This window comes from Coregonus lavaretus, assembly GCF_964263955.1.
Source record: "Coregonus lavaretus genome assembly, chromosome: 22".
In the NCBI taxonomy this organism is placed as follows: domain Eukaryota; kingdom Metazoa; phylum Chordata; class Actinopteri; order Salmoniformes; family Salmonidae; genus Coregonus; species Coregonus lavaretus.
In genome coordinates this window covers 21,731,087-21,745,096 of record NC_140009.1, presented here as the reverse complement: position 1 = coordinate 21,745,096, position 14,010 = coordinate 21,731,087, and the positions used below count along the sequence as shown (strand labels likewise).

General features: G+C 44.5%; 1 protein-coding gene across 6 annotated transcripts in view; it reads right to left on the bottom strand.

The window, feature by feature from the left end:
• Window positions 1–70: 70 nt before the first annotated feature.
• Window positions 71–14,010, bottom strand: part of LOC311150359 (plasma membrane calcium-transporting ATPase 3-like) — a gene marked incomplete at both ends in the record, with an annotated part of 30,308 nt that continues 16,368 nt past the window's right edge. For 5 of the 6 annotated variants that reach the window (XM_084187772.1, XM_084187773.1, XM_084187775.1 and 2 more), the window contains 6 exons: window positions 71–508; window positions 9,497–9,679; window positions 9,913–10,020; window positions 10,886–11,097; window positions 13,250–13,463; window positions 13,794–13,985. In XM_084187772.1, the coding sequence (XP_084043898.1) occupies window positions 71–508; window positions 9,497–9,679; window positions 9,913–10,020; window positions 10,886–11,097; window positions 13,250–13,463; window positions 13,794–13,985 (1,347 nt within the window). Of the gene's footprint in view, window positions 509–7,102; window positions 7,190–9,496; window positions 9,680–9,912; window positions 10,021–10,885; window positions 11,098–13,249; window positions 13,464–13,793; window positions 13,986–14,010 lie in introns of all 6 variants that reach the window. The other variant, XM_084187771.1, reaches the window with a different exon arrangement.

Genomic DNA, 14,010 nt, shown 5'->3' with positions numbered 1-14,010 from the left:
TTACATCCATGTCCATCAAAGTCATTGGTGTTTCCTCTCCCTTCTTATCAACCATGTCCCTAGATCGTAGTTATAAACAGGTCTCCAAGCTGTGCAATGGGCTGGCGGGGCGGCAGAGAGAAGCAGCTGGTAGTCTTGCATCTTTTGGGGTCAGATGATCTCCATTCTCAGCATCAGCAGCAGCAGTGGCGTTGTTGTTGCAGTTGAGTGTAACGGGGAGGCTCTGCTGGCGGTAGGGGGCGGGGCGGGAGGCGGAGCGGTGGCGAGGAGGTGGCTGAGGGGGCTTGGCAAGGGAAGGAGCTTGACGAAGAGCCAGGCGAACGTTGTTGCAGTCTGAGCGCTCGGATTCTTCGGTTTCAATGTCTGTCTCGTCAATCAAGGGGATGTTGTGGACCAAGTCATTGATGAGAAATTCTGGGTGTGCCATGAAGTCGTGGATGGAGTTCTTGGATTCCGGCTTCTCAATGCCATCATAAAGTGGGCTACGGAATGCTTTCACCACTTGGATCTATGTTGAGTTTGGTATAATAATGGTCATACAAGGGGGAAAATGTGGAACGGAAAAGGGAATAGATGGGACAAACAAGTGGAGAGAGATTTAGCATTTAAAAAGTGTCACAGTGGCAGATTTATCTGTCTGAACTTACCTGAAAAAGTTGTTATGAAAAGATACAACTTTTGATTCTTCTGAAAATTCCACTTAATGTTGGTTAAATTCTTAATCAAAAGTTTTATTGTAGTAGGTTTGCCTGGGTGTGGGGAGGCGTGCCTCTTTCTGTCCATTGAGGTAATACCTAAATATTATTTTTGCCCATTTAGGGCAGGGTTTCCCAAACTCATCAACCTTTTATTATTTTAATTAGCTGTGTAGTGTTAGGGTAAAAAACTAAACCTGTACCCAGGGGGGCCCCTAGGACCGAGTTTGGGAAACCCTGATTTAGGGGACCCCTTTTGTTCAGGAGCATGCCCAGAGGCAACATTTCTGTATAGCCTCTTTAAAGGCAATCAATTACCTATGAGTTGAAATGCCTCACTGACCAGATTAAACCTACTGTATGTGTACAATATGTACATGTCCGCTTGGAAATACCCTGTAACTTTAAAGCAATTTAGGGAAAGTAAAACAAATGAATGGTAACTTAAATAATGACAAATAAAAGTTGCAGTTGTCAGTTCAATATGATACATTTTAAATTAATAAAATACTCATTGATGGATGTACAACATTGTCTGACACACTCACACACACGCACACACATATAGAAATATTTTTGTACAGAGCTATAAAACTTACATATGGGACAGGTGAAACAAGTAGAACACAGAGCATGGGATTGAGACCAGTTTGCAAACCAAACAACAACTGACATGCAGACAGACTGATCATGTGAGAGCCTCATTTACTGCCATGCTGTAAAAAAAACACGTTCAATGTGGTCGTGCATGAGATTGTCTTGATGCAAAAGAAAATGCTTATGGGTGCAGTTGGATGACATACTGTATCTATCGACTGTTGCAATGTCCAATGAGCCATAATGCTGCCAGCTACCAGTAAAGCAAAGGGAAAATCACCAACAATACAGACCAGCCACAGTAATAACAGTGTATGTGAAGTAATCAGTTCAACTTTTTAAAATAATTATTGTAAGTGAATTGTATCTTTCTATTGAATATCTTGAACATGCACTTTGTAAGTTGTTTTGGGTATGTCTCAACTATGTTTTTAAAAAAGATTTAAGGACATTAATACAGTCAACCAGATCAGTACAAAAATGTCAATATAGTAGACAATGGTTGTATTTCATAAGGCACAATAGTCACCACACTGGAATTGCAAGTGTTGTACAACAAATCATTACCTCCAATGTCAGAACAAATGTATCAAAAACTGTTCCTCATAGTCACATTATAAGCATGTGAAACATGTATGATACACCACCAGTTGTGGTGTCCAGCCACAACTTACACTCAGAAAAAAAGGTGCTATCTAGAACCTAAAGGGGTTATTTGGCTGTCATCATAGGATAACCCTTTGAATAACCTTTTTTAATTCCAGGTAGAACCCTTTTAGTTCCAAGTAGAACCCTTTTGGGTTAAAAGTAGAACCCATTCCACAGACGGCTCTACAAGGAACCCAAAAGGGTTCGACCTGGAACCAAAAAGGGTTCTCCTATGGGGACAGCCGAATAACCCTTTTGGAACCTTTTTTTCTAAGAGTGTACCCGTGTCCTTGATCAAAAATAATAACAAATGATGGGTTATTCATCCACTCAAAGTCAGGACCCATTCACACAGAACTCAACATAGGTCTTAAAGGCATTATTGTGAAGTTAACTTTAATATTGTTAATGAGGAAAACAATAAATTAATAAATAAGGTGTTCCTGTAATTACTATGGCTGGTCCTAGATTGTAAAGAGATGTGCATATTGTGAAGTATAATCAAATCAATATAATACATTCATTCCCACAGAGAATGTTATGTAAAGCAAATAAGTGTGTGAACATGAATGCAATCATATTACGTTGCGATGGACACTTTGGGCTGAATCTTAACTTGAGATACACTACATGACCAAAAGTATGTGGACACCTGCTCGTCGAACATCTCATTCCAAAATCATGGGCATTAACATGGAGTTGGCCCCCCTTTGCTGCTATAACAGCTTCCACTCTTCTGGGAAAGCCTTCCACTAGATGTTGGAACATTGCTGCGGTGACTTGCTTCCATTCAGCCACAAGAGCATCAGTGAGGTTGGGCAGTCCAATTCTTCCCAAAGGTGTTCGATGGGGTTGAGGTCAGGGCTCTGTGCAGGCCAGTCAAGTTCTTCCACACTGATCTCGACAAACCATTTCTGTATGGACCTCGCTTTGTGCACGGGGGCATTGTCATGCTGAAACAGGAAAGAACCTTCCCCAAACTGTTGCCACAAAGTTGAAAGCACAGAATCGTCTAGAATGTCATTGTATGATGTAGCGTTAAGATTTCCCTTCACTGGTACTAAGGGGCCTAGCCCGAAACATGAAAAACAGCCCCAGACCATTATTCCTCCTCCACCAAACTTTACAGTTGACACTATGCATTGGGGCGGGTAGCGTTCTCCTGGCATCCGCCAAACACAGATTCGTCCATCGGACTGCCAGATGGTGAAGCATGATTCATTACTCCAGAGAACGCATTTCTAGTGCTCCAGAGTCTAATGACGGCAAGCTTTACACCACTCCAGCCGATGCATGGCATTGCGCAAGATGTGCGGCTGCTCGGCCATGGAAACCCAGTTCATGAAGCTCCCGATGAACAGATATTGTGCTGACGATGCTTCCAGAGGCAGTTTAGAACTCGGTAGTGAGTGTTGCAACCAAGGACAGACAATTTTTATGCGCTATGCGCTTCAGCACACGGCGGTGCCGTTCTGTGAGCTTGTGTGGCCTACCACTTCACGGCTGGGCAGTTGTTGCTCCTAGACATTTCCACTTCACAATAACAGCACTTACAGTTGACCGGGGCAGCTCTAGCAGGGCAGAAATGTGACAAACTGACTTGTTGGAAAGGTGGCATCCTATGACGGTGCCAAGTTGAAAGTCACTGAACTCTTCAGTAAGGCCATTCTATTGCCAATGTTTGTCTATGGAGATTGCATGGCTGTGTGCTTGATTTTATACACCTGTCAGCAACGGGTGTGGCTGAAATAGCCGAATCCACCAATTTGAAGGGGTGTCCACATACTTTTGTATATATAGTGTACATGCAAGTAACCCTTGTTTAAATCATGCGCTGATTTAAAAAGGGAGATTTGCGCGAAAGTCTGAGTTTTGGGTGAGCATTAGGAATTATGCTTAGGTCCTTATTCCTGTTTGCTCAGTGTACTGTACTTCAGTTTGCACAAACAAAAATATTTGTTTGTTTATTACCCAAGCAAGCATGGCCATAAAAAAACAATTTCTTCAGCAAGCACATCCAAAAAGACCAACTTTTGTAGCAAGCACAACCAAAAAAAGACCCGTTGTACCTCTGAAAATGACCACAAAGATCTTGGACAAGAAGCGACATGACTCAATAACTGTGTTGTGATGAGGGAGTGAGGCAACACAGAGACACTGTTAAGGTTGACTTCTGCTCATTTGTTTTCTCTCCTACGAGTTGTTTGTTCCCATTAAGTCAATTATTTCGAAAATAAAACATTCTTAGGTACCCTCTGAATTAATGTCCCCTGACGGAATTTGTAAACTTTCGAGTATAGTGCCCTCAATGGTCAATACCAAACAGCTGTTGAAAATGAAATATTATTCAAGTCAATGTGTTCACTTGGTTTCTTTTAAATGGGACACCTAACTTTGAGAAGAAAATGAGAATGCCAGTTTTTTTTGGGTGGAGGTTGAATCCCATGGACGCTCCAGACTTAACACTAGACAAAGGAAGAGAGGGTGCTGGAGGGGAGGACAGACAGGTATTAATGATAATAATGCAAACAAATTACGCAAGTCAGGGTTGGGCTCAATTCATTTCCACTCAGTCAATTCAGGGAACAAATTGGACATTAAATTCATGGTATTGGTAAAACAATTCTCAGTGAAGATAATGGACCATCCATCAACGTACACAGAATAATGACTGAACTCTATTCCTGAATTGAATTCAGTTGAAATTACCCCAACCCTGACACAACATTTAGGATTTTCTTCATGAATCCTTTTTCTAAACAAATACATTCAGCTAGAGATCAGATGAATTTGAATGTGATTCATAGTCTTCATAAAGCCATGAGAAACATAGGACAGGGGTAAAAACATAGAAACAGAAACATAGGACAGGGGTAAAAACATAGAAACGGAAACATAGGACAGGGGTTAAAACATAGAAACAGAAACATAGGACAGGGGTTAAAACATAGAAACAGAAACATAGGACAGGGGTAAAAACATAGAAACAGAAACATAGAACAGGGGTTAAAACATAGAAACAGAAACATAGGACAGGGGTAAAAACATAGAAACAGAAACATAGGACAGGGGTAAAAACATAGAAATGGAAACATAGGACAGGGGTAAAAACATAGAAACAGAAACATAGGACAGGGGTAAAAACATAGAAACAGAAACATAGGACAGGGGTTAAAATATAGAAACAGAAACATAGGACAGGGGTTAAAACATAGAAACAGAAACATAGGACAGGGGTAAAAACATAGAAACAGAAACATAGGACAGGGGTAAAAACATAGAAACGGAAACATAGGACAGTGGTAAAAACATAGAAACAGAAACATAGGACAGGGGTAAAAACATAGAAACAGAAACATAGGACTGGGGTAAAAACATAGAAACAGAAACATAGGACAGGGGTAAAAACATAGAAACGGAAACATAGGACAGGGGTAAAAACATAGAAACAGAAACATAGGACAAGGGTAAAAACATAGAAACAGAAACATAGGACAGGGGTTAAAACATAGAAATTTGACAGACATTCTTTCACAATAATATGAATGTATTTATTTTTAAGACAATTATTGATGCCATAAGTCAATGGTGCTAGCTGTCAATGATTTTAGCGGCCGATATATTGATGATTTAAATGGTTTGACCATCCAGATCTGTTTACACTTGATTGATATCCAGATACAATGGAACCCTGACTACCACCGGAGGTGGTCAGGAAGATCAGATCACAATCAGATCACAATGCGTCTTTTAATCATCTACACCTGACAAAAAGACACAAAACAAAATAGGCCTATGTTAGGAAATAGAAAGGAAATAAAAATGTCTTCCGTCATGAGATGCAGAACCTACGATGAGAGACAACGAAAGAGACCAAGTAAAATGAGGGTAGTTATTTGTACAAAGCAACACTGCAGATCCTTATTTGGCAGTCTGATCGGACCTAGGGACAGAGAAAAATGTGTATTGGTAAGGTGACCAAAAAGTAATATCTCAGAAATGTCACTGTTGCAGGCTTATACTCGAAGGTTTACAACTTTCCAGAAGTGCACACACTGAAAATACATGTTACTATTTTTCTTATGTTTTTTTGTGTCACTTTTTACCTTGGTTTGTCATCTAAGAAATTGTTTAAATTGGCATGGCTGCTTCATTGTAATGCTCTGAATAAAATGTTGATCTCATTGAAAATAAGCAGCATACAGACAGTCTTCTCTGGGCAGTTTGAAACACAATTGATCACAGACTGCGTCGAGCCAAACAAAGCAGCAAGATAAAGAAATAGATTACGGCCAGGATTAAATCAGATTAGCGGTAACCTGCGTTAGCCGACAAACACATGGCTCTTGTTCAGGCTGTTGGAGGTATAACTGGGGTATGAGCAGTCAAATTGGTGAGCTGCTTCTCTTGTGGTCATTGTCACAAACCCCCCCTCTCTTTCCCTACCACGTTAGTAGTTCAAAACGGTGATATAATGTGTAGACTATATCAATGATCAAAATAATGACACTCAAATGTAAAATCATTCAACGAAATACATAGCCTATGTTCTTCTTATTTGTGCATTCGAAAAGCATAAATTAGAAAACATTTTCAGAACTATAAAATGTTCATACATAAAAAATATAGGTTAAAATAAAACAAAATATAATATAGTCAATAAAAAGCAATTATATTCTTAAATACTGCTGGCCAGCTAATGATCATGTTTGAAGAAGCAAAGTAGTCTACACGGAATTACGAAGACAAACGAGTATGCAGCCTGACACTCGAACAAGAGCTATGCGGTTGTCGGCTAGCACGGATCTGATTGAATCCCGGACTAAGATCATGAGGTAGTAGTGAAAAGGATGTAAAGAAATGTAATATTAAATGAACAAATAATACCACAAAAAGTCAACTGAAAAGGTCAGTGGGTCAGGCGCCTCAGTGTTGACTCCCCCACCCCCCAACACACAAACACACACATAGACAAACACACGTATCTTTGATGCTTAATTGCATTTCTGGGCAGGCAAAGGTGCATTTCAACATGCTCATTTTGATGATGGTGAGTGGACTGTTTTTTGTTGTGTGCCGTTAATGGATGGCAGAAACTCACTCCCAGGCGCACCAGTTGCATTGGAGAGAACTACGTGAGTGGGAGTAGAAATATTGGTTACGTCATGGAGTTGGCTGAGAACTGAGGAGCGACGACGCGCAGCACCCTGAAAGGAACCACTTCTCTTGAAGGTACTCACTACCTCCATCTGTTGGAGAAGAGAGAGAGGATATTAAAGCAAGGACATGACAGTCGTGCAGTACCTCATGTCAGCTGGTAGGGGGCCCTGTGGTGCATATTGGAGGGAACCAGCAGGCAGAATGAATCACGTTTAAAAGGATGGTATAGTAGAACTTGTAGTTTTGTAGAGGTCATGTTCCACTATGAAGGTATCAAAAGCATGTATTAGATACAAAAAAAGCATTTTAATAGACAATCCTAATCCAATTTAGACCTCTGTTTTAAATCAATGATGTTGCCCTCAAAACATGGACTGGTAATGTTAATTCTATTTGTCTCATCTAGATGTTGGTGTGAGTATAAGAAAGACAACAATTACAACTCTTGTAAAATATTTCATATACTTGTTGTTAGGATTGATAGGTAAGATCATTGAATACTTGTCTGTGTCACAGTGACGAGGATTGACAATGAACAAAGAATACATCAAAAATAATGACAGAATCTGTAATAAAAATATCTGAACATGCAATGGAATCAAAATTACTCTTATAGGTTACAATAATATAAATAATTATGTTTGTCCTATCGATAAATACAGTGCCTTCAGTAAGTATTCACAACCCTAGAAATATTTCCACATTTTGTTGTGTTACAAAGTGGGATTAAAATTGATTTAATTCTAATGTTTTGTCATTGATCTACACAAAATACTCTGTAATGTCAAAGTGGAAGAAAAATGTGAACATTTATTTAAAAAAATACAACACTGAGTTAGAAACAACTTTGGCAGCGATTACAGCTGTGAGTCTTTTGGGGTAAGTCTCCAAGAGCATTGCACACCTGGATTGTACAATATTTGCCCATTATTCTTTTAAAAATTCTTCAAGCTCTCTTAAGTCGGCTGTTGATCATTGCTAGACAGACATTTTCAAGTCTTGCCATAGATTTTCAAGCCGATTTAAGTCAAAACTGTAACTAGGCCACTCAGGAACATTCAACAAAGTCATCTTGGTTAGCAACTCAAGTGTAGATTTGGCCTTGAGATTTAGGTTATTGTCCTGCTGAAAGGTGAATTTGTCTCCCAGTGTCTATTGGAAAGCAGACTGAACCAGGTTTTCCTATAGGATTTTAACTGTGCTTAGCTGTATTCCATTTCTTGTTATCCTAAAAAACTCCCTAGTCCTTGCCAATGACAAGAATACCCATAACATGATGCAGCCACCACCATGCTTGAAAATATGAAGAGTGGTACTCAGTGATGTGTTGTGTTGGATCTGCCAAAAACAAATCGCTTTGTTTTCAAGACAAGAAGTTAATTTCTTAACCACATTTGTTTTAGTATTACTTAAGAATTCCATTTTTGATTCTGTACAGGCTTCCTTCTTTTCACTCTGTCAATTAGGTTAGTATTGTGGAGGAACTACAATGTTGTTGATCCATCCTCAATTTTCTCATATCACAACCATTAAACTCTGTAACTGTTTTAAAATCACCACTGGCCTTATGGTGAAATTCCTGAGCGGTTTCCTTCCTCTCCGGCAACTGGAAGGAAGGTTAGGAAGGACGGCTGTATCTTTGTAGTGACTGGGTGCCCTTCTTTGCAAGGCATTGGAAAACCTCCCTGGTCTTTGTGGTTGAATCTGTGCTTGAAAATCATTACTTGATTGAGGGACCTTACAGATAATTGTATGTGTGGGTTACAGAGCTGGGTAGTAATTTAAAATATCACATTAACCACTATTATTGAACACAGAATGAGTCCATGCAACTTATGTGATTTGTTAAGCACAATTTTACTGTTGAACTTATTTAGGCTTGCCATAACAAAGGGGTTGAATACTTATTGACTCAAGACATTTCAGCTTTTCATTTTTAATTAATTTGTAAAAAATTCTAAAACCAAAATTCCACTTTGACATTGTGGGGTATTGTCTGTAGGGCAGGTACACAAAATTCAGGCTGTAACACAACAAAATGTGGAAAACGTAGAGGGGTGTGAATACTTTCTGAAGACACTGTATAAGAAAACGTATTTTGGTATCTTACAGAATGATCCAAACCCATTGTATTATAAATAACTTTTTCGAATGAGAATATTATGTGCATGTTTTACTCTGTTCATATGACTGTGTTCATATCATATAAAAAACCAAGGAATTAATTGTGGTGAAATGAATTAAGGCATCAAAAGGTGAATAAAGTGTTACACAAATCAACAGAGATGAGTCGAGCATGCAAAAAGCCTCCTCTTCGTAGGACAGTACAGTACATACTAGAGCCCTTGTTGGGGAAAGACAAGGGACAGAGAATGGTGGAGCCCAATGTACTGTACCTGAGTCTGAATGCGATTGAGGCCCCTGAACCAGAGGATCTGCCCTCGACGCAGCTCCCTCTCAGCATGGTCAATCTCTTGCTCATCATCTGCCATGTCGTCATCAATCATCTCCTCCTTACCGAGCGCATGACCCGCCTCCTTCAAACAGGGCAGGCGGCTGGTGGGCACCGTGGTGATGAGCTGTTTGGGTCAGGGTCAGCGTTAGTTGACAAGGAGAAGAACACAACTTCTAAAGCAAAGGGTTTCGGTCTGGCGGGTCTTAGGCAGTCCTTCTTGTGTCAAAGCCAACTAAAGACTAGGTTATGGATATGTGGGTTTGTCTATGTCAAAAGCCTTAATTGGGTCTTGACACAAAACCACTGTAGAACCACAGTTTGGGTAACACATTTACACATTAACTCCAGCATAAGTACCTGTCCCCACAGTAGCTCTCCTACTCCCACGAGCAGACACCACAGCCACTGCTCCACATTGAGCGGTGTGCAGCTGAAAGGTTTCCCCCCAAACTGCACAATCACAAACTGTACAGAACAAGACACAGGACGAGAGAGATTTGATCACAAAAAGTGGTTGCCATTGGTTAGCACAACATATCCTGTGAGACAATAATTAAGTAGTAATGACTATTGGGTACAGTATATGACATGGTTGAATAACATTACTAGTATTGCTATAACGTAAAGCAGGGATGGGCAACTGGCGGCCCACGGGACGCATGCCCCCCTTTTGAAGGCCCGCGGAATATAATTTTTGTAGGAACTCAGGCGGGGTCTCAACTTTCTGTGAGAATAGCAGAATACAAAGGGTGCAATTTCGAAATTTGGTTGTGCATCAGCAGTTTTTCTCTTGTCAGTCACTGATAGTCAGTCAATTAGCCCATGTCAGCAAATTTTTTTTAGATTGCTAATATAGTTTAGCGGCCAGCTATCTAAACTTGTTATCATAGTTGAATTACCGGCCGGGGGGCCCCCATTGATTTTTATTGTCAGTCTCACTCAGATGTCATATTAAAAACAGCTCATTTTTCTCTCCGCCCCATGGCAAAATGAGTAGAATTGCATGAAATGAGTTATACATTTTCAAAATCTTCTTTCCACCCATAGCAAAATGTGTAGTTACAGCAAACTTGCTTTAAAACTGCAACATTTTCTCTACACCCCATGGCAAAATGTGTAGAATTGCACAAAATTAACTTTACATTTCAAGAGGGGGCCACTAAAATGTTTTGCTCGCAATGTGGGGGGGGGGGGGGGTATGGATGTGGGTACGTAGACCCGTGAGCAACTACGGCCCCTCATGATGAGTTCAGAATTTTTGTGGCCCCCACCCCCACCAAAGTTGCCCATTCCTGAACATATAAGAAGGAAACGCTTGTGGTCCTCTTACCTGCATTAAAAAAGTCCCCAGCACAATACTGCAGAAAATAGGGTTGTGGAATATGCCGTCAAAAACGTTCCTTTCACCGTGGATCTTGCGGGCATTGATCTCGTTGAACAGTTGCATGAGCACAAAGGTGTTGAAGATGATTGTGTAATGCTCGGAGGGGGGAGAGTGCAGAGGGGCGTTGCGTCCACTATCAATGTTGAAGATCTTTTCTCCTGAGATGGAGAGGAACACAAAAAAGACAAGCGGACAATAGAGTCACATATAGTCAAAGATATACTTCCTCCTTGCAAAGGTATACTAAATGATCATGTAAAATGCTACGAGCTAAATAGAGCACTACAGTTCCATGACTGCTTTTCTTCAACCTTCTTGTCCCTCACCATTGCCTTTACATACATCCCCCGTCCCTCCTCCCCCACCCCCACCCCCACCCCCAGTCTCCATCCCTCCTCCCATCTCCAGCCTCCTCCCACTTCCAGGCTCCATCCCTCCTCCCACCTCCAGCCTCCGTCCCTCCTCCCACCTCCAGCCTCCGTCCCTCCTCCCATCTCCAGCCTCTGTTCCTCTTCCCCCACCCCCAGTCTCCGTCCCTCCTCCCATCTCCAGCCTCCTCCCACCTCCAGTCTCCATCCCTCCTCCCACCTCCAGCCTCCGTCCCTCCTCCCATCTCTAGCCTCTGTCCCTCCTCCCATCTCCAGTCCATGTCCCTCCTCCCATCTCCAGTCTCCGTCCCTCCTCCCATCTCCAGTCTCCGTCCCTCCTCCCATCTCCAGTCTCCGTCCCTCCTCCCACCTCCAGTCTCCGTCCCTCCTCCCACCTCCAGTCTCCGTCCCTCCTCCCACCTCCAGTCTCCGTCCCTCCTCCCATCTCCAGTCTCCGTCCCTCCTCCCATCTCCAGTCTCTGTCCCTCCTCCCATCTCCAGTCTCCGTCCCTCCTCCCATCTCCAGTCTCCGTCCCTCCTCCCATCTCCAGTCTCCGTCCCTCCTCCCATCTCCAGCCTCCATCCCTCCTCCCATCTCCAGTCTCCGTCCCTCCTCCCATCTCTAGCCTCCGTCCCTCCTCCCATCTCCAGCCTCCGTCCCTCGTCCCATCTCCAGTCTCCGTCCCTCGTCCCATCTCCAGCCTCAGTCCCTCGTCCCATCTCCAGCCTCCGTCCCTCCTCCCATCTCCAGTCTCCGTCCCTCCTCCCATCTCCAGTCTCCTTCCCTCCTCCCATTTCCATTCTCCGTCCCTCCTCCCATCTCCAGTCTCCGTCCCTCCTCCCATCTCCAGCCTCCGTCCCTCCTCCCATCTCCAGCCTCCGTCCCTCCTCCCATCTCCAGCCTCCGTCCCTCCTCCCATCTCCAGTCTCCTTCCCTCCTCCCATCTCCAGCCTCCGTCCCTCCTCCCATCTCCAGCCTCCGTCCCGCCTCCCATTTCCAGTCTCCGTCCCTCCTCCCATCTCCAGTCTCCGTCCCTCCTCCCACCTCCAGTCTCCGTCCCTCCTCCCACCTCCAGTCTCCGTCCCTCCTCCCACCTCCAGTCTCCGTCCCTCCTCCCATCTCCAGCCTCCGTCCCTCCTCCCATCTCCAGCCTCCGTCCCTCCTCCCATCTCCAGTCTCCGTCCCTCCTCCCATCTCCAGTCTCCGTCCCTCCTCCCACCTCCAGCCTCCGTCCCTCCTCCCACCTCCAGCCTCCGTCCCTTCTCCAGTCTCCGTCCCTCCTCCCACCTCCAGCCTCCGTCCCTCCTCCAGTCTCCGTCCCTCCTCCCATCTCTAGCCTCCATCCCTCCTCCCATCTCTAGTCTCCGTCCCTCCTCCCATCTCTAGTCTCCGTCCCTCCTCCCATCTCCAGTCTCCGTCCCTCCTCCCACCTCCAGTCTCCGTCCCTCCTCCCACCTCCAGTCTCCGTCCCTCCTCCAGTCTCCGTCCCTCCTCCCATCTCCAGTCTCTGTCCCTCCTCCCATCTCCAGTCTCTGTCCCTCCTCCCATCTCCAGTCTCCGTCCCTCCCCCCATCTCCAGTCTCCTTCCCTCCTCCCATCTCCAGTCTCCGTCCCTCCTCCCATCTCCAGTCTCCGTCCCTCCTCCCATCTCCAGTCTCCGTCCCTCCTCCCATCTCCAGTCTTCGTCCCTCCTCCCATCTCCAGCCTCCGTCCCTCCTCCAGTCTCCGTCCCTCCTCCCACCTCCAGCCTCCGTCCCTCCTCCAGTCTCCGTCCCTCCTCCCACCTCCAGCCTCCGTCCCTCCTCCAGTCTCCGTCCCTCCTCCCATCTCCAGCCTCCATCCCTCCTCCCATCTCCAGTCTCCGTCTCCCACCTCTACCTGCAGCCCTCCTCCCCTCCCCCCTAGTCTCCAGCCTCCCACCTCCTCCTCCCTTGTGCGTACCCGCGAACAGCAGGGTGAAGATGATGGTGAGCTGGTAGATGGCGTGGCCCAGGATGTTCTTCATCATGGTCCGGGAGATGAGGGGGTTGTTGCGGCCATAAGGCTTCCTCAAGAGCAGGGACTCAGTGGGCGGCTCGGTGGCTAGTGCCAGGGAGGCAAAGGTGTCCATGATCAGGTTCACCCATAACATCTGGACAGCCTTCAGGGGAGAGTCCTGGAGGGGGGAGAGAGAGGGAGGGGGTATGGAGAAGGAGAGGTAAGGAGAGAGGGAGGTAGAGGGAGAGAAAGAGAAAGAGGCAGAGAGAGGGGAGGAGGCAGGCAGAGAGAGGGAGGTAATAAGGAGAGAGGCAGAGAGGTAAGGAGAGAAAAAGAGGTGGGGAGAGATAATTTTGCTTTAAAGCTTGTTTGGAATGTCCATAGACCGTTACCTAAATCCTTGACCATTTACTAGTGAGTTACTTACAGTAAGTGGTCTATTTGGAGTTTACACAACAGTGAATTGTGATGTGGTGTGGAGTGCGAGAGTCAGAGATGGAGTAAATACCTGTGTGATACAGGCACCGGTGAAGGCCACGATGACAGCCACCACGTTGACAGTGAGCTGGAACTGGAGGAACTTGGAGATGCTGTCATAGACATTACGGCCCCACATGACCGCCTTCACAATGCTAGAGAAGTTGTCATCAGTCAGGATGATGTCAGAGGCTTCCTTGGCTACGTCGGTACCAGCAATGCCCTACACAGAGCCACAAAAAATATCC